Source organism: Lagenorhynchus albirostris, chromosome 7 (assembly GCF_949774975.1).
Source record: "Lagenorhynchus albirostris chromosome 7, mLagAlb1.1, whole genome shotgun sequence".
Classification (NCBI taxonomy): domain Eukaryota; kingdom Metazoa; phylum Chordata; class Mammalia; order Artiodactyla; family Delphinidae; genus Lagenorhynchus; species Lagenorhynchus albirostris.
In genome coordinates this window covers 54,459,405-54,484,646 of record NC_083101.1, presented here as the reverse complement: position 1 = coordinate 54,484,646, position 25,242 = coordinate 54,459,405, and the positions used below count along the sequence as shown (strand labels likewise).

At 38.3% G+C, this 25,242-nt stretch overlaps 1 protein-coding gene across 6 annotated transcripts in view; it reads left to right on the top strand.

Annotated features, from left to right (window-relative positions):
- GLIS3 (GLIS family zinc finger 3) overlaps positions 1 to 25,242 on the top strand; it is a 504,604-nt gene that overhangs the window by 377,868 nt on the left and 101,494 nt on the right. For all 6 annotated transcript variants that reach the window (XR_009541593.1, XR_009541594.1, XM_060155032.1 and 3 more), the window contains exons 4-5: positions 18,965 to 19,126; positions 23,149 to 23,259. Coding sequence is in view for 4 of the 6 variants with exons in the window: in XM_060155032.1 (XP_060011015.1) it covers positions 18,965 to 19,126; positions 23,149 to 23,259 (273 nt within the window). In the remaining 2 variants the exon portion in view is untranslated. The remainder of the gene's footprint in view (positions 1 to 18,964; positions 19,127 to 23,148; positions 23,260 to 25,242) is intronic.

Genomic DNA, 25,242 nt, shown 5'->3' with positions numbered 1-25,242 from the left:
ACGGTTTTTGTTTTTGTTTTCATGGACAGTGTAAGCAGGTGGTTTGACCAGAGTTGAAGAAGTCATTTCTTTTTTCTTCTTTTTTTTGCCACATCCAGAAGATGTAGATTGTAGTAGGGAGTATTTATGGGGGGAACAGGCTATGGTATGGTTGTAGCCAATGGCTGGTTCATTTATACTACCTCATTCAGGTTCCTCCCCTTTCCCATAGCTGCCATTAAAGGGAAACTTCTCTTTACTGATTATATTGACACCTTTCTTTTCCTAGATTTTGCTTTTTATGCTCTATCTCTTAGGCAACCAAACTCAATGTGGAGATTTTTTAAGAACTCAGTATATTATTCAATCACCAGGTAAACAGTCTATCCTTAAATACAATTTATCAGTTATTTTTCCCTATGGCTTTTGAGTCCCTAAATGCTGGGAGAGAAAACCTGACATTTTGGTACTTTTTATGCTTAACTCTTTACAACTTTATTTGGTAATGATCTGTTCTGAGACCCTGGAAGCATCTTGTATTCTTTAATACAGTGCCAGCCATAACCACTGCTCATGACCCCTCTTTCATTCGTATGATGCATTTAAGTTTTCAAAATATTGTGTATATATTATCTCTTTGAGCTTCACAACAGCCTCTTGAAGCAGGCCATTCTCTGTGGCAGAAATTCCTTCTCGGGCACCATGATATCTCTGTCCTTATGTCTTTCATGGAATTCAAGTGCAGGGGGTTTTTGTTGAAAACCCTTGGTTGAACTGTCTTTCTTTCCCTCCCTGCCTCCCTCCCTCCCTCCTTCCCACACAAAATGACCGTCAACTTTTAATTTAAACTCCTGAAAGAGACAGGCAGAACACCACATGTCTTCGTGGGTGTAGTGATTGGAGATGAAAGAGCTGACTTTCACGCACTATCTTCCCTCGCTGCTATTCTGAGAGGCCATGTTTTGAGACATGTCTCCGATTTACAGCTCTGTTTCCTCCGTCATCTTCCTTTGATACAACTGCTAGCTTCAGCCATTCGTGCTCTCTCTCTCCAGCCTGTCCCCTTGTCCCCTCCACATCGTGAATTCTCTTGCTTTTGCAGAACTTCTGCTCACCAGGTGGGTCCTTTTGAGCTTTCACATCTCTCTTTTATTTATTTTTACCCACAGTCTTATTCCATGTACACCATTGTCTGAATTGTCATGAATTTTGGATTTAATTCCAGATAGTCAAAAACATGTTTTCAGCTGAACAAACCAAATGAAGTAAAAAGCCTCGTTCCCCTTTTACTTTATTCTCATTACCCATCCCAGCGGGAAGGATGAGTAAAGAATGCATCCTCTAGATCCTGAAAGAATTTCTAATATTCATTCTTTCTCTATAAGATACAGAGCTTAATCCTTTCTTTAGACATTTTCTTTTTTTCTAAATAAACAGGGCCTAATTGGAAAAAGCTGAGAGAGTTAAGCAGAAAAGAATAGAAAACATTTACTGAGTTTGGAAGTGCATATTGAATACTGCAGGAAATTTGCATATGGATTACTTGGTGAAAAAATAGAAACATTCTCAGCCCATTAGTTACTGTGATGGACTCCCACTGACTAAAATCCAAGTACTTTTGCCTTGTTTTCTCCAACTGTTCTTTTCTGTAATCATTTCTCTTTAACCGCAGGGCAGCTATTCTGTTACTGCACTTTGTACTAGGGAGAGGACAAAATAAGGAACATAGCTGTGCCTAGAAAATGAGCAGGCGATCTCTGATTTAATCCCCGAACTTTGCACCGTTATTTCTGCGCTTTGGCGGGAGGGTTGCTTCTTTATTAGAGGGGGCTTCTAAGTCATATTTTCATCTCTGTAGTTGTAAGTGACTATCCTCGGTTCCAAACCTTAGGTTCCTCCTTGGTGCCTCAGTTTCTCCAAATGCAAAATGGAAGATAATATTTAGCAGCACTAATGGAAACAGGAGGAAAAGAATCAATGAATATTTATAAAAGTAAATTGAGTCCCTGGGATATAAGATCCCACAGAAATTCAAAGCATAATTAAAGTAGGGAGAACAGATTAGTGTTAAATATATGTGTGAAGCACATTTCACATTTCCTTCCAACAAAGAGTGAATTTAATTTACTCTAAGAGGAGAAAAAAAAGGAAAAAAGTGGTATTGTGAATTAGGATTCTAAATTTGGTTTTTGATATGTTGATTGGTGTACTACAGACATAAAGCCACATGTTGACTTTTTCAGCAAATGCATGCTATGTGCGTGCGTGTGTGTGTGTGTGTGTGTGTGTGTGTGTGTGTGTGTGTCTTGGAGGTGGAGGAGGGATATACATAAGTAAATCTAATTACCATTGGCAGTACTCCTCTAGGAGAGCTGCATCAAGTACTAGCAAAAGAATTGTTATCAAAGAGATATTTAAAACTCTTTACCTTTAATCCATAGAAAAATCATTAAACATAGATCAGCTCTTTGTATTGTGGTATGAGGCAAGACCATGTGAACAAAGAGATGTTCAGGTATTGCCTACAGAAAACATCTACATTATTGTGTCATTGTTTGAGGAAACAACCCAAACTCTGTCACTTTACAAAAGAATCATTGAAAATTAATAGATGTGGAAGTTGGTATAAAAGATCAAAATATCAGGGGCTTCTCTGGTGGCGCAGTGGTTGAGAGTCCGCCTGCCGATGCAGGGGACACGGGCTCGTGCCCCGCTCTGGGAAGATCCCACATGCCGCGGAGCGGCTGGGCCCGTGAGCCATGGCCGCTGAGCCTGCGCGTCTGGAGCCTGTGCTCCGCAACGGGAGAGGCCACAGCAGTGAGAGGCCCGCGTACCGCAAAAAAAAAAAAAAAAAAAAGAAAGATCAAAATATCAATATCTGTCAGCCTGTTCCAGGCTTTCCACAATGGCTTGGAAACTGCTGGAAAAAAGTTTTATGCAATATTGATCACAGAAATGGAAAGAAATGCTAATAGATAAAGAGGACCCTCTGTGTTTTATAAACACTGAAGTGCTGCATATGCACTAATTTGTCAAAAGAACTAAAAAAAGACAAATATTCTCAAGAGATTTTATCATAAAAGTATGTCCTATAGAAAATCCAAGTTCACTTTATTTCCTGGCCAAGTTCTCTTGACACAAGTAAACCTTTTGTTGGGATAATGACATGGCTAAATTTTCTGGTGAGATAGAGTTCACCAGAGAATATGTGTACAGACCCCAGGTCCCAGAGGAAATCAAGAAGTGGTGATCCTTCATCCTCCCAAGACGACATCTGTGAATACCTACACCAGGAACCACCTAGGTAATAACCACAATGTGATTTCTTTTTTAATGCAGAATAAATAAGATTCATGTTGGGGGAAAGCTGTGTCTGAGTTGTCAATTTGACCTGTAGGAACTTACTACACAAAATGTGGCCTGAGGACCATCAGCATCTCTTGGGAGTTTTTTTTTAGAAATGTAGACTCTCAGACCCCATTCCAGACCTGCTGAATCAGAGTCAGCCTTATAATGAATTATCCAGGAGATTTGTGAGCACATTAAAGTCTGAGAAGCACTGTCCTAGGATACCACTTGGTAGCTGATTGCTTCGGGTCTTATGCGTTGTCTCCATACAATAATTAATAAACTTTTGGTAATTGATTTTTGGTCATTGAATAAATGACGATCGAGAGTAGCTTTGACATTTGGATGATCTGACCTAATATTACTCATCAATCCCAGATTTTTCCATTTCATTTAGTGAGCACCTGACAAGTTCCAAGCACTGTGCTAGGCTCTGGAAACAGGGGTACGGACAAGAAAGAGCTCAGGAGATAACCATTATGCAGACGATTACTGAAATTTTTATTTAATGGCAGATGAGTAAAGAATTATGAAGGAGAAATACAGTGTGCAAAGAAAATACAAATTGGGTGAGCCTGGTTGCGTCCAGAAGATCAGAGAGTGCTATGGGATCCTGGAGTGGTGCCACCCTTTGGAGGCTTCGGGTTCAAGTGGGCCTCTAGTGGGTGGATCCCAGATAGGCAGAAGAGCAGCGAGGTAGATTACCATTCCCCAGTAGTAAGGTGGCTAAGAAGGTAGGAAGCTGTTGCCTTTGAGCTAACTTTTTTTCCCCTTGAATAAACATTTTTATTGGCCATACGATTTTTTTTTTTTGAGGTGCCGAAAGCTTACATGGTTTGCTCAAATTAGAAATATAATAAACACCACAAGTCCAGAGAGCGTGCAAACAAGAGCTCTAAATAGGGCAGCAGTTCCAGCTCAGGCTTGTTGATTGTTCTCCAGATTATCTTGGTCTAGTTAGACCTGTGGCTAGGCAGCTTCCCCCTTTGCCTCTCACCTTCAATGGGTTTGTCTTAAAGAGATCAGCAGTGTCCCCATCTATCTTTACTGTGGCTTCAGCTGACCTCTTATCATCCGGAAGGACCAGTGTTGTTTTTGTCATGCTTCTCTCTCCTCTCCTTCCTTCTTTTTTTCTTGTTGAGGTTGCTTTTCCATCTCAGTCATTTCAAGTTTGAATTTGATTTGCATATCTAAACTGCTAATTGTACCAATTACTTACAGTGCTTCTGAATTCCAAAAAAGAAGTCTGAAACTGACCACTTTCATTAAAGTCAGTGTCAGTTTGCCCTGAAATTTGGAGCTATGGAGACAAGTCCTTTTTTTTTTCCTTAAAAATATATTTTTAAAAGGCCAGCTGCCAACGACTGTATTTTTCAGGTCCCAATCGCTCATGTTTCTGGTGGTGTTTTTCTGTAGTCCAGCATACATTCTTTAACTAAATACTACTCTTGAAAGATCAAAAGGAGTACTCCCTGCTTTCATTTTGTTCTTGGCTGTAGCTCATGGATGTCTGTTTTTTTTTTCTTAATTTACAAAAAGCTTTCTTTCAGAAGAAAAAGAAGTGGCTCTGTGGATCATAAAGCGATCATTAGCATTTACTAATACAGTCTGCTCTTAAGTTGCTTTCCACCACATCTTTTCAGTATTATTTACTGAGCAGCTGAAATAATTGGGCTTTGAATTTTTAGATTACTATAAAGTAAGACCTATTGTCACTTATTGCTGGGTATAATTGCACCATATATATTTAGTGAAGCTATTTATTCATCTCCCTGGTGGATAACTTTGTCAAAATGAGTTGAGATATTTCTGTGTGTGCAGTTGGAATCTAGAAAACATTTGCATTTCATGTAGCACTTCGAAATTATAGAGAGTTTCACAAATATTTTTTCTCTCCAGACATGAGGGTCTGTTCTTAAGTTCCACTCATCTTTTATTATTCCCCCTTGTTCGTTAGAAGAAGCACTGTTCCTATGAGTCCATAGTTATTCTGAGTGGATTTTAAGCCCTAACAACATGGTTTTAAAAAGAGAAAGGAAGGAAGGGAGGGAGGAAGAGAAAGCATTTTAATATAAATAGCTTGTATTTTAATATATAATAATGCATTTGTTCATTATTCAACAAATCTACATTAGGAGCTTTCTGTGCACACTAGTGCATCATGAAAAGGACCATCCTGGTCCCCTTCCTAAAGGAGCTCACGGTCCGTGAGGATGTTATAAGGGCATATACATGGGAGACTAAGCCTAAGCTTGGGGACAGAGACTGCTTTCCTGGAAAAGGTATATTTAAGCTAAGCTCGAAAAGATGAGTCATATTTAACCGGGGAAATAGGAGGAAAACATTTTTCCAGGCCAAGGAAGTAGCATGTGCAAACGCCTTGAAGTAAGAAAGGGCATGACGGCTCAAGGAACTGAAAGACCAACGTGGCTGAAGCCGAAGGAGCGAAGGGGAGGAGGGTGAGGTGAGGATGAGGCTGAAGAGTAGGCAGGAGCCAGATAAAAGCAAGTCCTTGGAAGCCATGGTTAGGCTTTGGTCTTTATCCCCAAACCAATGAGAAACCTTTAAAGAATTTGACACGGGACTGACATGATCAGATTTGTAGTTTTCAACCGATTACTCTGGCAGCAGCGTGGAGACTACATGGTGGATGAGGGCACGAGTGGGAGGGGGAGACCTATTAGGAGATTACTGAGGTAGACCACGTGGGAGAAGTTGGTGGCTTAGTCTAGGGGAGGTCAGATGTTGATGGAGAGAAGTAGACATGTTTGAGAGATACTTCTGAGGACCTAGATATTAGAGATGAGTGTGTGAAAGAGGGCTGTCAAGGGTTACTTCCACGTGCTGGGCTGTACTGTTGGGTAAATAGAGAGCAAGGAGTGAAGCTGTGTTTTGGGGGAAAGGTCATTGTTAAATGTTGGAATATTTACTTTGAGGTACCTTGGACCATCAGTATACAGAGATATTGAATAGGCAGTGCGACCTGGAGCTCAGAGGAGAGGTCTAGGCCAAGTTTAACAGTTGATAACCCTGTGATTTCTGATGTGATACAGTTAGGATCCATATATCCAACAAAGTAAAATGAACTGTTTTTCTCTTTCTGGATGGATTTTGCTTCAAATTAGAAGTGCTACGACAAATATTTAGGCAAATATTCAATCATTAACCATTTTTCAAAAAAAACATTTATTGAGCACCTAATACATATTAGGCACCTATTAGATTATGGGAACTGCTAAAACATCTTTCTTTTCTCCATAAGTAAAGTTACTTTGAAGAAAGGCTTAGCCACATAGGCATCTAAGAAGGACTAAGTTTTGTCACCACTGGTAAATTAGTAGTAAATTCAGGAGCCCCTTCATTTGGTGAAATGAGTTAAGGGTTCATGCTGTATTTTATTGTTTGGCTGAGTATGCAGCCTTGAAGATCTTTCAGAATGCTCAGGTTGACTATTTCACATTAGGTCTGATGTTGTATTTGTTTCCAGCAGCATAAGCGTCTGAGTGATTTACAGATGCATACCACTTTTTTTTTTTAATTTGAGAATTACAGTTATTAAAACAAAAGATTATCCCAAGAACATAAGGCTCACAATACTTTTTAGTCATTATCAATGACTTCCCTTTATGCTCAGACTTTGGTGAGAATGATTGGTATAATTTAGGATAGTTGATGGTATTTTCTGTAGTGAATTTAAACTACTAATATTTTTCACTTCGTAAAGGGGCAAAAGAAAAAGCGTGTTTGGATTCCTTCCAAAGCATATTTTTTCCTTTATCTCTTTAACCTCTTGAGAAATAACATTACCTTGGCGTTGTATAGAGAAAATGGTTAAATAATTGAGCCAGAAGGCCATGATTCTGGTTATCCACCTGACACTAGCTCTATGTCTGTGGCAAATCACCTGACTTCTCTAGGCCTCGATTTTCTTCACTTGTAAAATGGGGATAATAATACTAGATAATTTGAATACATGAAAGATGATGGTAATAATGGTTAACTTTTATTGGGAATTTACTCTGTGCTAAGTATTTTCACGTCAGGATTGTTGGCTCTGTAAGATGGCTAAGGACATAAAGCAAGAAACATATCTTAGAAACAATATCTTTTACTCATTTTTTTACTTCTTTGGAGAATAAGAAACAATTGTAATTTAAATTCATCAAATTAAAACATCTGAGATGATCCACATACACCACAAACTTGACAATTTTAGGTAATATTTTATGTAGCCCTATTATTCTTGTATTAAATGGAGTCATGTTCAGGGCCAGGGAGGGGAGGGTTGACGTTGCATTAAGTAGAATAGTCAAGGGGATTGAGATTACAATTCTTAGCCAAGGTATTTGCTTAAGAATTGTGGGGATCAGACTCAGTGCATGCATACAGTGATTGAATACGCTGTGGGTCTCAATACCTAAAAGGTCATACTTGGAAGGGGTTAATGAATTTGATGATAGTTTCTTGCCCATGGGTGAACCATGGGCATATATATAGGAAGGTGATTTTCTCAACAAAACAAAAAGGAGAAGGGCTCAGAGATGGGATAGGTAGTTTAAAATCAGAACCAGGAAGAAAAGCAAGTAGAAGGACTGGGAGATTTTCTGAGCACCTGCTACTTGCCAGTCAGGCATGTGATGGGAAAGCCATGCAGAAAAGCTCAGCTGTGAAAGAAAGAATATTGGAGATAATGCACTTTGGAAGCAAGTGAGTGAGTGGCCTTGACAAATCTTGTGGGTTGTCACAAAGGATTGTCAGTTCTCGGACTGTGAAGCTGCATCCCTCTGAGCTCACACCTTTGTAATGGCTGCCAGGGCTAATGCAAGGTTTTAGTTCCATTATTTTCATATCTGCTTCTTTTTAAGCAGCCAGACACAGATGACTTCTAGCAAGTACAGAACTTATATTTAAGCAATGCATAATGAAAATCGACGGCTTTTTGTTGAGAAAAGCATGGTGTCAGGAAAATATCCCTGCCACACTCTTTCCTCCTGTCACAGTGGTGGAAATTTTACATTTGAAAGTGAAAAGGCTTAAGATATAATTTTTTAATCCCATCTTTCCTGCCCACTTGCATCTCTTCCAAAGCTTGTCAGGGCCAGATATGGAAAAGTAAGAGCCATTAAAAATTTGGCATCTTGCACTCTGTTTTTTGGAGTAAATTCAGTGTGGGCCAATTTATGGTAAATTATTCTCTTCGTGTGTGAATTTCCTTTTCTCTCTTGGCAAATTCATGCTTGCCTCTATACCCCTGCACACAGATCTTAAATATACACATTTATTACAGAATCTGTGTGGGATATGTGTGCAAGTGTTAGTGTGTGCCCATGGCTGTACCCACAAGTACATATGCACATATTTGCACCTGTGTGCCTGTATGATAGCAAATTGACTTAAACAGTTTGTCTTGGAAGTTTGTGTTGCTGTATGTATGTTAGCATACATTCTGTTGCAACCCACAAACAGTTTCTCAGTCAAGAGATGACAGAATTCAGCAATCATTTTGGGAAACACCATAGTAAATAAATATATTGCTTAGCTCTGTTAAACCAAGCATGCCAATTCTTAATAAAACTGAAGGCAAGCAGTGGCATTTCTCCTCTTTGCAGTCAAAGACAATTACAGGGGAGCCAGTCCACTGCCAACGGGAAAGGCAGAGCCAAGGCCTTGCGACAGCCCCTTGCACTCTGAATACAGAAAGCTCTGGGTTTAGGCATGGTTATAACCTGGGATTATATGGGGCTGTAATGGCTGCCTCCCATTCAGAGAGGCTGGCTATAGGATGGTGAGCAGAGGCATGGCATGGGAAATTGATTGACCTGCTCTTTGGAGATATTTGACTCAGGCAGTTCAGGGCAAGGTCCCAAAGATCTTTTTTCTTTGCACGAGGCTCTTTCCTGGCATATTTGAGAGCATATTAGCTCAGCTTAGGGCGATTTACAACAGTTTCTTTTCCTTTATGAATGAAGAAGGCACACATTTATGTGCCTTGAATTACTGGTAATAACATGTTCCCAATGGGTCTGTGTATGTTTAGCTCAAGTTGGTGTGGTAGGAAGACCACTCACTCCCTTCACCAGTATTGCTACAGATTTCTCAGAACATCAGTAAAGAAGTTAATGCATTGCATCTACAAAAAAATACAGCCATATGTTGTTATTAGTATTGTTTCCCCATGTGATTAGATATTAAAATAATTATATGTTTTACAGTAATTCTATAGAACATTAAAATAGAGCAAAACCCATAAAGCATTTTACAGCTTTTGCAATGTTGACCATTTGATGTCATCAAGAATGGTAACTGGCCCTACCTAATTAAAAGGCCTTAATGAGCTTACTACACAAGGAAGTCTAGGAAATCAATATGCTTTTTATACAAAGAGTTCATTCTCTCCATTTCATTTAGCATTTATTTAGCAAATAATCTGTGGTCACTTTGAGCATATGCCAAGCACTGTACCCAGTGCTGGCCATAAAAAGATTAATAAGACTCAGTCCCTTATCCTCATAAAGCTCACAGCCTACTGGGGGAGACAAACAATCCAATTAGTATATCTCCAGGCATTACCAAGGCAGTGGGCAAGGCTTGGTGTGTGTGTGTAGGGAGTGGTCCATTGTGCCTTGGTGAAAGCATAAAGGAAGGCATCACAGAGGAGGTGACACCAAGCTAAAGGTTCAGTAGGATGTCACCAGGCACAGGGAGTAGCACAAGCGGAGGCAGAGGCAAAGCAGAGCATGCTGCTTAATTAGGGAACCGCAGCTGGACTGGCCTGGAGTCCAGTGGGAAGGGTGGGAGGAGAGAGGGGAGGGGACAGGCCTGACCGCATACGTGCCAAGACCTTCTTTGACCCGTAGCCTCTCTCTCTCCTTCTCTGTTTCTGTTTTTCTACTTCTCCTTTGCTTTTGCTTACTTAGTTCTCTTTTACTTCATCTATCCCTATCTGTCTTCTGAAATTTGAGAGACCTTTAAGAGAAACTAGAGTTTTAGAGAATATTTCTGCCATTTTTCTAAAATGCAAAAAATAATGCCTAAAATCCAAAAGATGATTCCTCCAATATCTCTGTTTTCCTCACCTTTAGTATATAGAAAATAATTTGAGGGTGTTGGAGTAGGCTGGGTCAGATTCAGAATTTGTTCTGAGTATATGTCTATCTCCTGGAATGTACTGTGAATGCAGAAAAGGTGGGATGGAGCCTGGTGGTTCTTTTGTATCATCCACACAGCCTATAAAGTGCTGAATGTACAAGAAACTCAGTATTCCCTGGTCCGTTGGTATATAGACTGATACTTAAAAAATTGGAAAAACTGTTTTCTTTAATATAGAGTAGCAAAATACATGACAGTTGCTTTTGTATGTAGACTTTATATATACTTAATAGAAGTACTGTGCTTTTGTAGATCCATTTATATGGAATTGTATATGACTATGTGGTGGTCAGAAACACAGATACACAGAAAATTAAATAGTTTGATTTCTTTTAGGTATATTTATTCAGGGCCAACGACATAGCCTTAAATATATTTGCTCTACTGGCATGTAATCAAAGTGCATTTATTGAGGTCTGATTGTGAACCTCTGAAGGATTCATGCTCTAGTGGATATATATTTGCAGACTGCATGAAATCAATGCTAATAAACAACAACAACAACAAAATTCAGGCAACTTATTGTTATGTTTAAACAACCCCCAAACAACCAGTTTTCCATTATTTACCCACTCACGGAATAATTATTTGCTTGACATTGTAGTTTTCTGGCATTGTATTGACACAACATGAATAATAGATGATACTTTATATTTGTTGAATAACCGGAGACAGCCATATGATATGTTTTAAATATCAGTGTTGCACTGTGGAGTATTCTTTTTCCAGTTGTGAATATAATGCCCATGATGAGGTTCCATTTATCCCCAGCTCCTTTCAATTTTTATAAACCAGACACTTGATAATTTCCATAAAAATTTAATATGGTTCAAATGTTGGCACAAAAATAACATATTTCTCTCTACATTGTCATGTAGCTTCTCCAAAACATTTTTTCCATTTTCAGTTTTCATGTTACACCCTTATTTATTTTGCCACCTCATGTAGAGCGTCCTTTTAAAGATCAGCTGCTGCCCATGACCCAAAATGTTAAAAAACAACAAATTGCCTTAAACCAATAAGAAACACATACACACTGCCCATTTAGGTAACCTTTGTTTTATACAGATTTCTTAATCAAAAACAAGAAGCACAACAAGCCAGGAAGTTGCATTTATGAGCTAGTTAATAGATTCATTTTGTACACTAGAATAAGAAGGAGAAACATAGTAACTGGGATCTCTTTATTACAGTTTAGGAAAACATTACAGAAAGGTTTTTATATTAATTCTACAAAATTTTAATAGTTCCAGAAAATCCGGATAAATGAGTATAGTAGGCCATTTCAGAATGCCAGGTGAGTGGCATGCACTGAAGCGGTTGACTCATTGAGGCCAAAGTGTCAGTCTCTTCCCCACTCTGGCTGCCCCAGCCAAGCCAAGGGACCGGGAAACTTTGAAGGCTGTCCTAGGAAATGCAAGTGCAGATCTATTTAGGTATTTGGAATCTTTGGAAAATCACTTGGGAGTGCACTGATTTCCTTGAAGTAAAGAGAAATATCAAATTAACCAGGGTTACCCTACCACAATTTTAAATAATTTTCCAGTGAGGCTTCTCTTGGTAGAACTTTGAAATATTTTAAAATCAGATATTACCTTTAACAACCAAAAGGAAACATAGAAACCCATTTTCTGTGGGTACCTTCTTCCGTTATGGATGAGAAGGTGATTAGACTGTGAAAACATGAGTAAAATCACAAAGTGAGAACCTGCAGAGACATCTTCTCCATCCTTGTTACAGAATTAATAGTCTGAATGAAGCATGGAGAGGAAGGAACTCCATATTATTCAGTTTAATAAATTCATGAACTAGATACTTTTTGTTTGTTTGTTTGCTGTACGCGGGCCTCTCACTGTGTGGCCTCTCTCGTTGCGTAGCACAGGCTCCGGACGCACAGGCTCAGCGGCCATGGCTCACGGTCCCAGCTGCTCCGCGGCATGTGGGATCTTCCCGGACCGGGACACGAACCCATGTCCCCTGCATCGGCAGGCGGACTCTCAACCATTGCACCACCAGGGGAGCCCTAGATACTTTTTAAAAGCCTCAAAACATTTGAATTATTTTCTTTTTCTCCCTTTATGTAACACTTATACAAACTGATGTATAGATATATGTAAGATTTGCTGGAGCATCCAGTCCTAATAAGAATGCACTGGGAACAGAAACCACAGGGTGGCACGAGGCAAGCCGTATGTCCAAATGCGAATGAGACTGAAGGAGAAACAAGATCAGATTGTCCCAATGTGCTTCTGCAGTCTTTCTGTTTTGATTTCTTGTTCTTTTTTTCCCCTGACTTTTCTTCTTCTTTTCTTCCCCCAGACAACACTTTCTGTTCTCTTCCTAACCTAAGTTTAACAATTAGACTTTACTCTTCTGTACTTTTCAGGAGAAAGCGGCAATAGTTTTGTTCATCAAAAGTAAGCCCTTTACATTTTTATTCTTGCTCTAGTTCTTTTTTTATTTTATCTCTTTTTTTTTCTTTAAATCCCATCAAACTGTACATTTTCAACCTGAGGGTGGTTTCATGATCCCTAGAACCTTACTTCTCAAACTGGAATCTTTGAACATTCAACATTTAGAAGTATGACCTAGGAGATGGTTAGAAATGCAGAATCTCAGGCCCTACTCCACACCTACTGAATCACAATCTGTATTTTAATAAGATGCCCAAGTGACTTATGAGCACATAAAGATGGGAAGCACTGTCCTGGAAGGAAACTTATAAATCTCAGCTGAACACATGAGTCAGATTTCTCACCTCTTCTCAGATGTGTGGAGTGGCTCTGGGCCCTCAGCCGTGCCTTTGGCCCCCTCTTTCTGAGTCACAGAAGAAGCCATCTTTCATTTATACCTTTTGCAGGTATGGCCATGATTCAAGTGGACTTGAGCTCTTGGGCTTACTGTGGAAGTCATCTTGACTATATCCACAGTGTTATAAATATTTGCTGACCTTTCCACCAAAGCCTTTCATCTCTGTTGTCTTTGGGCTGTACCTGGAAGTTGTAAACTAGCATATAATTCATCAGTCAGTCCCCAGCGCTGCACAGCGTGATGCAGTATCAGCTGTCACTAATGGGATTAATTGGTCTTGACTGATGAAATTGTAAAACTTATTCTTCCAAGGGTCGTAAACACTGAGCCTTAATTGAAATCAAATGTATATTTTTAAAAAGCGTGTCCAGCATCATAGACTCCTTTCTGTTTTGGTTTTGTTGACACTAGTGATGGTATAGAAACCTGATTGGGAAAGGTTTGCTGTTATTACTGCTTTGAATACGAACTTGTGCTTCTCAACACTCTAAATTGCTGATTAGGGGAGGGAGTAATATTCTACTTGATTACTGGTTACACATATGGAATAAATCCTATTTTAATGGTGTCTAATGAGTCTTTCCTTTTCAAAACCTTACACAAAAGCCTCTAATAGAAAGGGAAAGTAATATTTCAAAGGTCATCTTAATGCCACTTAATGTCAACAATCTGTAATCAAGCCTATATATAGAGAGAGAGAGAGAGATGGTGATTACAGACCAGTTGTGATCCTTTAAATATGAAATAATCTCCTAAATTAACAAAGTGGTGCAAGCTAAGGGTCTCTGGATTTGAGGTAACTTACACTTTTTAATTAAGGTTTGTTACTTGAAAACAGCCTCAGAGTTAAAGAGATTTTTCTCAGAGTGAGGCTTCATACAATGCAGTATTTTCAAAACCCCATGAGATTTAAAATTCTGTTGCTTACAGTTTCATGCATTGTTCTTACATGTGTCTGTAAAGCCACTGAAATGTGCGATTGGAAAATGATGACTCCCTGTCAGTGGTTCTTCTCAACGGTGAAATGTAGTAGGCGCTAGAAACATGGGATGTTTTGTTGGTCAGGAGGCCACTGAGGGAACTGTTAGGCATACCTGTTTCAGAACTAGACATCTGCTTGGCAACAGATTAAATAATCAGGAGTTTAAAGAATCTCTAGTATGACATTGGCATTCTGGAATTTTGTCTCATTTGCAGTGCAAATGGAGATAACCCTGCTTTATCCTGGGATGGAGATGTTTCCTTTCAGTCCAGGGCTGCTGCAAGCCCATATGACTCTTGTCCCAATTAGAAATGAGTGAATTCTGCAAGACACTTTACTTCTGTCAGGAGATTTTCTTAAGAACATCAACAGTGATTACAAAATGAATGGCATTCCAAACTCACACCGTAGCATCCGAATCTCCTGGAGGGCCCCTTAACACTCAGATGTCTGGGCCCGCACCCCCAGGTTTCTGTTCTGTAAGTCTGGGGTTGGGCCAGAGAATTTGTGTTTCTGACAAGTTCCCAAGGGTATGCCGATGCTGCTGGTCCGCACACCGTGTCTTTGAGAATCACTGCTCAAGGTTCACCATTGTGTGACCTGTCCAGCCATATGCATTGATCTTGCTTCCATCTTCCCATGAGTAAAATTTGAGTTCATCTCGTTCCTCTCATTGCTTAACACATAGTGCCATGCTCATAGGGCTTACTCAGTATTGGTCAGGGGAAAAAAAACGAATGCTATTTAGATAAAATTACTAATGGGTACCAGACCCATTTCCCACCACCACTCCCTCCCGTATTACCATTCTGCATTTGTCTCTCTTTTTGTTCCACTTTTCCTCCTTCTGCTACCCCCTTGAATTCTGAGAGTTTGTTTATTTGTTGTTTTTCTCTCGTCTTCCTATATATGGCTTGTGTTTGAACCACGGGCAACTTCAGGCCTGATGACCCAGCTGTGTGTCACTGGGCCTTAGGTTCCTGGCTCTACAGGCAGTCCAGGAAGGGGATGACCAGGGATTAAGATATTGGTCAATTTTTGTGTAGAGGTTGGTTCGTGGCAATGACACAAGCAGTCAGGTGACAATTTGGACCTTAGATCTCAGGATAGACTTTGCACTTCAGGAATCTTGATGAGAAAGTATGTGGTCAAATTCAAGGAAACTTTCCTTCTATGATTCTGGCTTACCTTTATGTTTAGATGTTCCTTTACAAGGTGAGACTCATTTTGAAAGATTTTGAAAACATGAAGAAATATAAGTAGAAAACAAAGCATCCATTTACTCAAACACCCAAAACATCCAGTTTAGCTGTATTTTGTAACACTCTTGTGTAGTTCTACCTAAATGTTAGTTTATTTTTAATGCATTGGCATTTATTGAACTTATAAATCTTGGGGTAAAATTGCCTGAGGGAGAGGAAATTCTTCTGTTGAATTACAGGTTTATTCCCATAATGAATGATAATGATTCATTATGAAATCATTTGCTTTCAAGTTTCATCCAGACACCTTTAGAGAAATGAACAGCACCTAATTTCTCTTCTTGCAGAATTGTTAGTGTGGCACGCACGTTCAATCAGGTGTGATTCTCTGCATACTCCTGTGATGGGTTGGGTGTTAGGCGCACCCCCGTGGCCATTTGTCAGTTCTTCCATGCTGGATTTTATTGGTTTGGCGTTCATGGTTTCTTCCCAGTGAATTTCTTCAACAAGAGTGAGTGGTTGATGTTTATTATGAGCCCCTGAATACATGGGGTTGCCTTGTTCTTGCCTTTATTCATACAACTCAGTGTGGTCAAATCCCTTCACTCTTAATCTTTTCTCCTGAAAATTGTATAATGCTAGTACAAGTACTACAAATACTTTTGTCTTCTGGCCTTTCTTGTTACAGAGGAAACATCTGAGATCAGTTGGATTTTCATGATTTTACTGATAATCTTTTCGTTGTCATTTTCAGTCTGGGTGCTCATATTTTCCTCCATCTTTGCTATTTTTATTTTTATTTATTTATTTTTTGTGGTATGCGGGCCTCTCACTGTTGCGGCCTCTCCCGTAGCGGAGCACAGGCTCCAGACACGCAGGCTCAGTGGCCATGGCTCACGGGCCCAGCTGCTCTGCGGCATGTGGGATCTTCCCGGACCGAGGCACGAACCCGTGTCCCCTGCACTGGCAGGCGGACTCTCAACCACTGCGCCATCAGGGAAGCCCATCTTTGCTATTTTTAAAAAATGGTCAGGATGTTCTGAGCTATAGTTTACATTTCACTGATTTGCTTGGAATGTAGCAAGCTCTTTGGTCTTTGATCATTACTTCTGTTAACAATAACACTAGCAATTAACTGAGTTCAACTGGACATTTACATGGACATTTAACTGGAGAGACCTTAGAAATGCTAATCTACATTCAGTTTACATCTGATGAAGTGGGCAGTTGGAATTAGTTCTAGGACATGTTTGGGATCCCCTCTAATCACTCTGTGGTAGATCCAGGGGTTTTATCTGTCTGGTGCTCACAGAAACCTCATTAATATATTCTAAAGTGGTTCTCCACTGCCATGTTGGTGCTGAGACAATGCAGCCTTCTCTCTGACCAAGAGCTAGGGTGACTATAGAAGGGAGTGGGTGTTGGGGCCTACTCAGGTCTGGGTATGCACCCCTGGAGCTGGCCCCAGAATGGTGCCCACCCTACAAAACAGCCTTGCTAGGAACTAGGCTACAGGCTTGATGCATCCAAAACCACAAGCTCATTTTAGACCTAAGTGTGGTCTACCAGGTGATTCTAAGACAAATGAACTGAGCTCCAGAAGTTTGCACTGAGTTATCATTCAGAGTGAACCTTAAAAACAGAGGTTTGGTTGGCAGAGGCCTCTTAGCCATGAATTGGGGGTTATCTTTGAGCCCCTTTATTCTCAAATTTGAGACCCATTTGAAAACCTGAAGAAATAAACCACTTAATTCCCCTCTCCCTCTAGCGATATAACATTATATGCCTTTCACTCTTCGTCAGCAATCATCTTCTGTTCGGGCTAAATTTATTTTTATGTGAAATAGAAATCAGGAAAACACCAAAATTATTTTAAGCAAAATATCAAAATTGAAATAAACCAACATATGTCTGTGAAACATGTATAACTCTCAATCAAAAATAAGTGCAACTTTCATAAATTTCTTAAAATACTCCAGCATGCAAAATCTGGACAACTTAAATAGATGGAGTTGTGACATGTTCGATTATTCTTCCTCCTTAGTTCATCCTTTACTTAAAGGTGAAAATTCAAATAACCAAAACCTGGCCAGCTCTGGGTCATCCCTTCATGGACAATGTACTCATCTGTTATAATAAGTAAGAGAACCAAGGAATTTTATAGCATTTCTTGTAGTAAGCTTAAGTTATACCTGCTAATTTTTAATGAAAACCATCTTCAATTTACCCTTCTTTACTTCTGTTCTCCCCACCAGCCCCACATTCCTCTCTAAGGAGTGAGGTTTCTTAGTTGCAGTAAACATATTATGTTTTGTTCTGATAGTTTGGGGTTTTTCTTCTTTGGGCCATGCTCCGCAGTATGTGGGATCTTGGTTCCCCGACCAGGGATCAAACCTGCACCCGCTGCATTGGAAGCACAGAGGCTTAACCACTGGACCACCAGGGAAGTCCCTGATAGTTTTTTAATTGCAGTTTTCCTTGCATTGGGAACTCTAATGGCATTAAAATTGTCAAAAGGACATAATATTCTGGGGCTTAGCATCAAAGAGAAAGTTAAAGGCTAAAGGCCCATCTCACATTTATGCTTCATGTATAGGCTTTCTCTAACACATTTTCTATTAGATAGTCACTTCAAGGATTGAAATCACTTTGACCCTCTAATAGTAGCTGATATTTTGCCCACAGAAGACAGTAAGTAAATATTACCATCAATAAATATTATTGACAAACCAATGAAGCATTTCTTGAGATCTTCAACTTTTTATTTTAAGCTCTTCTCTTTAAGAACCAGGTAACAAAATTTCTTAAAAAAATAGAAGTAAATAAAACTATAACTTTATTTGGAATATGATTTAGCAGTAAATGAATTGTCTTCCAGTTCCTTTTTAAAAGCATGTTAAAAACTTTATCTCATTAGGCTTGGCATCACCCTGTATATTAACAGGGTCACTCTTGGGAGTTGAAAACCACTTAAGATAGAGTTAAGAAAGTTTATGATCTTAATGATTCAGCAGACACATGTCCTTTTCATCTCTCACTCTTGGATATTCCATTTACTTTTTTTCTCATACATCACTCTTTTTTTGTTAGTTTATTAGTTGTAAAAAGTTTCTTCCTTCCTGATTCTTTCAATTTGGACCAATTTGGAAATGGAAAAGTGTGTTAATTTTTTAACAAACCTTTAAGGCACGCATTAGTGTATTTTTATTAACTGAGCCAGATGGCTCACAGCAAATTTTCTCTGACATAAGTAATCACAGAAATCAGTTTGGGACCCAAATCTGGTATGAAAAGTGGCATGTATATTCAGTGGAAAAATGCAGTTCACATAAACATACGGATCTTTTTAGAAGTAATATTGTTACTGTTTGGATTTCATTTTATTTTTTTGTTTTAGGCTAAGTACAAACTAAGGACATTTATTTTTCCTGTCCCCCAACCCCAAACATTCAAGGTCCTTCTCAACAACCAAAAATTGTTTTCTTTTTTGCAGTTTGAAGGTTGCAAGAAGGCCTTCTCAAGGCTCGAAAATCTCAAGATTCATTTGCGGAGCCACACAGGCGAGAAGCCGTATTTGTGCCAGCATCCGGGCTGTCAGAAGGCGTTCAGTAACTCCAGTGACCGCGCCAAGCACCAGAGGACACATCTGGACACTGTAAGAACGGCAGGAGCTTTCCAGCTTCCAGCCCCAAGCCCCGGTGTGCGGAAGTGCCCGTTTGACAGTGGGACGGTGAAGGTGTTTGCTTTATGACCTGCAGGTTATAGGGAGAGTGCCAAGGGCAGCAGTGAAACCTGGTAAAGAGCCAGAAGGGGCCCTGTTTGGTTCTTTCTTTTCCATTTTTCTGTAGTCACAAGTTATCCTAAATATTACAGCTGCCTGGGACAAAGGGGGTTCCTTGGTTACCTCTGTATACAAAGCAAAGGCACTTTAGGGGCTGTCGTATAGTAGATTTTAGTACAGAGAATGACTCCTAGAGATTGGACATTGAAGTAAGTGTTCAAATATCAAGATATACTAAGATAGATAAGATACGCTATTGTTAGAAATAGGAAGCACTTTTTTTCTTACCCTGGTTCTTTTCTTCTTGACATAAGAACTTTGAGACTGGCATGATTTTTGAAAGTGAATCTAGCCTTTTGCTTTAGAAACCACCTGGTATTTTCACCTTCAAGTGATCTAAAAAGAATCAGCAAATCTTTCCCAAGGGTTCAGTTTCATCACGCTTCCTATGTGTTAACAGCCACATATCCACTGACATAAACCTTAACTCTCTTAGTGCTGAAACATTTTGTTCATTTGCTAATGCCCTTTCCTTGACTCTGTCTTTTATTTTCTAAATTATGTTGATTGTCTTCCTTTGCATTTCTCAGGTTTTGATGCCATTTTCTTTACATGAGGCCAGGTAGATTATATGTAATTTTTGTTCACTTAACAAAGCCATCAGGATAAATGTATTATACACATCACAGATCTCTTATCTCACGTTCTTGCAAGTAATGTATTCATGACAGTACTTTTTCAGTGTTAACATTCTGATGTCTATTATTAAACTACACCAGAATTTGAATTTTTAAAAGATACTGTTATTTCTACACACCTTCTCATACATATTTAAGATTCTTCTGATGTTATAGCTGACATATTTATTAAATTTTATATTAGTCTCTATTAGTCATATTAATAGAAGTCATTTTAGCTATATGTCACATAACCTTTCTAAACAGAATTACCTCCTGATATATATATAAATGGGATGGTTTGCCTAGTAAGTATCTGACATATAATTAGAGTAATATGGGTGTAAGATGGACCCTTTCTGCTATAGCTGAATTGAATTCAGTGATTTTAGGACCAAAAGAATGGAATATTAAGTGAATAAATTTGGTGAATAGCAGTATTTTTTAAAGGTAGAAGAAGGAAAAAAAAGAATGAATTATGTTAAAATGCCCGATTTTGCATGTCTAAAATGGTCTTGGTAGAATCTAATAAATTTTCCAATTTGTCATTAAACTTTATCATGGAAGAATGAACATTCATGAGACAAGATTGTCTTGAGAAATTGCTTCTTCTCTAGCTAGTTATCTATAGTTTGAAAGAACTATTGTAAGGCTAAGTGTTATGGCTCTACAATACCCTTTGCTTGGAGCTAATTTTAGCTAATCAAACTAAGAGCATTTTCTAAAATCATTTTGAATTAAAAAATATATATCCCTTTTAAAAACTTTTGAGGAAAGCTACCTAAGATAATAATTTCATGATTAAGTTCAATGCAGTAGCTTTTAAAACTTAGCTGTTTTTATTTTTTTAATTATTTCTCTATTAAATCTTTTAAAACCATCATTTTTCCTTTGAAGTCCAAACTACCTTCTGTTTAAATTTTTATTGCATTTAACAAATTGGTAAGTTCTTTTAAAATCTTTTACAATTTTAAGAAATTAAACGTTTATTTAAAGAAGGAAACTGTAGTTGCTTGTAGAATTTATTATTTAAATTTAGGTCCCCATTCCCTTTCATTAAGTACTCCTTACACTAATGCTGTCAGAATTTTGGATAAAGTATTTCTTCAATTAAATGGATTCTTTACTTATAGGAAAATGATTTCCCCATAAAAATTACTGAGTTCATAATTCTAACCCTGAAAAGTGTTATTAATTCATTTCTCTATTAGCATCTTAATGTCTCAACAGGGGAAATAGTTTTATAGTACAAATGGAAAATAATGAAGAATATAGTTTGATGAAGTGTAACATGCCATTTAAAGCTCAGGTAATCTGAGTTAAAATGACCAGCATATCAGTAGCACTTAGACCATCCCCTGATGTTGCTCTTTTGGCATACTGATCCCAGGTGGCTGATAGCAGAGGAGAGAGTGACATCTCAAAATCAAATACAAAATGACATTACCCATTTCTTATCTTTCTAACCCAAGTAATGGTGACTATTGTGATAATTATGGCATCGATTTATATAACACGTTAATATTCCCAAATATTTTTACATGCAACATCTCTAATGCTCAAAACATGAGCTTATGTGGTCACAGCATGACTGCCAATAAAAATGTTGGCTAATTGCCCCCATAACACCAGGGAAGGACAGGGAAGACTAGGGCAAGAAAGCTGTGTGAACCCAGAAAAGATTCCCAGGTTAAAGGAAACCTTTGTTTACCCAATGGAAACTTCCTTGGCAAGTGACTTCAGCCCATAATTGACTCATCATTTTGCAGAAACTGTGACATATTGAGAGGCTGGTTCGTCCATTGTTCACTGTTAGATCCCTGATATGTAACACAGTGTCCAGCGTGTTATGGGAGCAAAAGAGTTGCTGGGTGATTTACTCATTCAATCAATCAGTCAGTCGATGAACAAACACATCAGATAATCAAACTTAGAATTCAAATTGGGAGTATCAAACTAAATTATTTATTCATGACTTTACCTTGTTCTTGGAATCAAAAATGGTAACAGTAGCAACAAAAAAATGTGAATCACATATATGGCTTCCTGCAAGGCAAATAATATAATCCACATATATGTTGGCCTACAAAATGACAAGCAAGTGCATGAAAACAGGAACAAAATATAAACAGTAGGGGAAAAAAACTGAGTTTTCGGGAGGGTTAGGTCAACAGAACAGCAGGTTTCTAAAGAAAGAATTCTATTGTAGAGACAGGGTTTTAATTCTCTTCCTTACATTCCACCTCATGCAGGCATAGCTTTAATATGTCACCTGATGAGATACTAAGTAGATGAGTGACTGTTAATACATCTTATAAACACAGTTAATCTTGTGATTTTTTTCAGTTCTTAGGATAAGCAGATTTTTATTTATTCTACAATCTAAAAGCCGTATTCCCAAACCTTTGGTTTGAATTTCGTTGTTACAATAGGAATAGTTGCTAAAATTTGAATCAATGTGTAGTGCTCTCATTCATTAATTCATCATTCCTAATTAGCATCTACCAATCACCAGGGACATGAAAATAAAAACGATTCTAGACTCTGCCTTAGGCTCTACACCTTACATCTCTCAGGCGTATGGGGGAATTGGAGTAGCCAAAACTTGTGTTCTTGCCATGCTCAGCCTAACCCAGGCTTAACACCAGGACTCCTCTACTACTAATAATATTAACGTTTCTCTGGCTGATTTTTCATGTGTCTGTTGTTTGAAACCTACTGTCTTTTACTCACTTTCCACTAATTTTCCCTTTTAATTTTCTCCCTCTCTCTTTCTGAATCAGGTTTCTTCTGAAACATTCCCAGTCTTTTCTGGACTTTTCTACAGCTTCTTTATACCTGAACTCTTAAAGAGTATGTGTTTCCCAATTTCTGACAGTACCAAAGATTGTTTTCAGGGGAACATAACTGTAAGTATGACTGAAGATACTAATAATTTCCATATTGAAAAATGCCACAGGAGGTTTTGCGGTAAGAGTGCATTCTGTAGGAGTCTCTTAAAAGATAAGCCATCTCTTTGTTTCTTGAAAGTTTACTCTTCTCTTCACCTTGCTGCAAACTTTCTGGGCTTTCTAATTAAAATGAATGAGTATTACATAGCATTTCACATCAGTCAGTTGGTAACAGTTCATGCTCTGAAGTCAGTCGTCTTTGAGTAAACCTTCCCCAGTTACCTTTATGATTTAACCACAGCTGTTTCTTTCTTTCTTTCTTATTTAGAAACCTTATGCTTGTCAAATTCCAGGATGCACCAAACGCTACACAGACCCAAGCTCCTTAAGAAAGCATGTGAAGGCACATTCTTCCAAAGATCAGCAAGCAAGGAAAAAGGTAATTTTAAAAGAGAATTTATCCAGCCAGGACAAGCACATTTAAATTCCTCTTGCAGTACTGGGAGCTTCTGCAGGGCATTGGTAATTCTCATACTTCTCAAGGTATAACATGTTTTAGACTCTGAGTAGAGAAGTCGTCCATGAAGTAGTAGCAAGGCTGTGATTTTCATAACTGATGTAACCAGATATGAATTTCTGGGGAGGGTTTGTATAATAGGAGTTGGAGGACATTAGTGAAAGTCACCTAAACTGGAAAGTAACAAAATTCAGTCCAAATAGCTAAAGAAAATTGAATTGGGAAAAACAGCACAACAAAAACCCTTTCTGGAGATAAGTGCTTTTTCATAAAATATCAATTGGCTAAAATAATTACGTCTGATGAAGCAGGTAAGGTAAGTATAGAGCATTCTTCCCTTTAAGCTTAGAAAAAACCACATTCCTTAATAAGTATTATGTAAGAAAGTCTGAGAAAGGAATTGAACCTAAAATTACTTTGACATCAATGAGGGCTTAGTGCATCTCTCAAAGTTCATAGAAATTATAGTATCTCTCAGATTTGGAAGAAATGTTAAAGATCAATCTGCCAAGCCACCTGACTTATTCTCCTGACCTCATAAAATCTCCAGCAAGTGGTTGGCCATGCTGTGCTTTAACACCTCGAGAAATGAGGAGCTTACTGCCTTTCAGGGATTTTCTAATAACTGAGTTTGTAAATTTTTGGATCAAAAAGTATCTTCTGATCATGGCAGAAAATAAGTTGACCTGACCTTGGCTTTTTGAGTGTTTCATTTGTGTTCAGATGGGTACCTGGTTCATCTAAGGGCCCTTCATAACAAATTTAAGGGAAGTTTAAGACTCTGCTTATTTCAAGTGATTGAACCCCATGGTGTGATTAAACCCTATGGCCGTGGTTTTCACATCACCATGGCTTCTAGTTAACTAGAATCTTTTATTCTTTTATGATTTATAGGGATTTAACTCTTTTGTGTTGGGAAATGCTCTGTAATCTTTTTGTTACTTGAGATTTTTTCTTCCTTGAGAGGTGTTAGCACAATGCTGGTTGAGGGCTCATATATGGAAACAATTTGACCCCTTTGCTGTGAGTTAGAAAAATGGCCAGTCAGAAGGATTTGATAGATATTCTTAACGGCATACATACCCACTCTTGTAAGTCAATTGTTAAAATTATTTTTTTCTCTATAAATATAGTTAAGTGTCTTTAATTGGAATCCCAATAAACTGATAACAGATGATCATTATCAAGAGATGATAATAGATGATCCTTCAACATGGATTGGATATGTTCCTGTATTTTAAAACAGCAAAGAAACTGCTAAGTGAATTAATAATATACATAAAGTTGTAAGGAGGATGCTTAATATTCTTAAAATAACACACCATTGTTGCATACTGTTAATTGTATAGGAGGACCATTGTCTAATGTTTTTTGTCATTATCCATGTATATCTTATAAACTTGAAGTAATAAGTTGTGCTTGTTAAAAAATAAACCTTGCTGAGAGTTTCTTCCCCCTAAATCTGACCATTCTCCACCTCCAAGTTGTCCCAAATGTATGAGGTTTTATTGTAATAGCCAATCTATCGTAAGATTGAAGAGCACCTTCACAGAGAATAACAACTGTCATGGGCATGACAGAATGTAAGTCTCACATGTAGACAAGTAAGCAATAATATGATATTCAGCTTAAGAGGGTAACCTAGGTTGACAGTAGGTATGAAAACATAATGGGATATTTTTAGGAATTACTAATGGTTTCTATTGTCCATACATGGTGTGTTTCAATCTCTTTATAAAGGAAGAGTAGTTTTGATTATGTGAAAGATTCTTGAAGCACTAATTTAAAAAGAAAATCAGATCTTAAGACTACAGAATACAAATTTATAAACGATTTGCAGACAGCCTTCAACAGGCAATCCAGATAACAAGGACATGCTTTCAAGGAGCAGTATTATAATCTAAT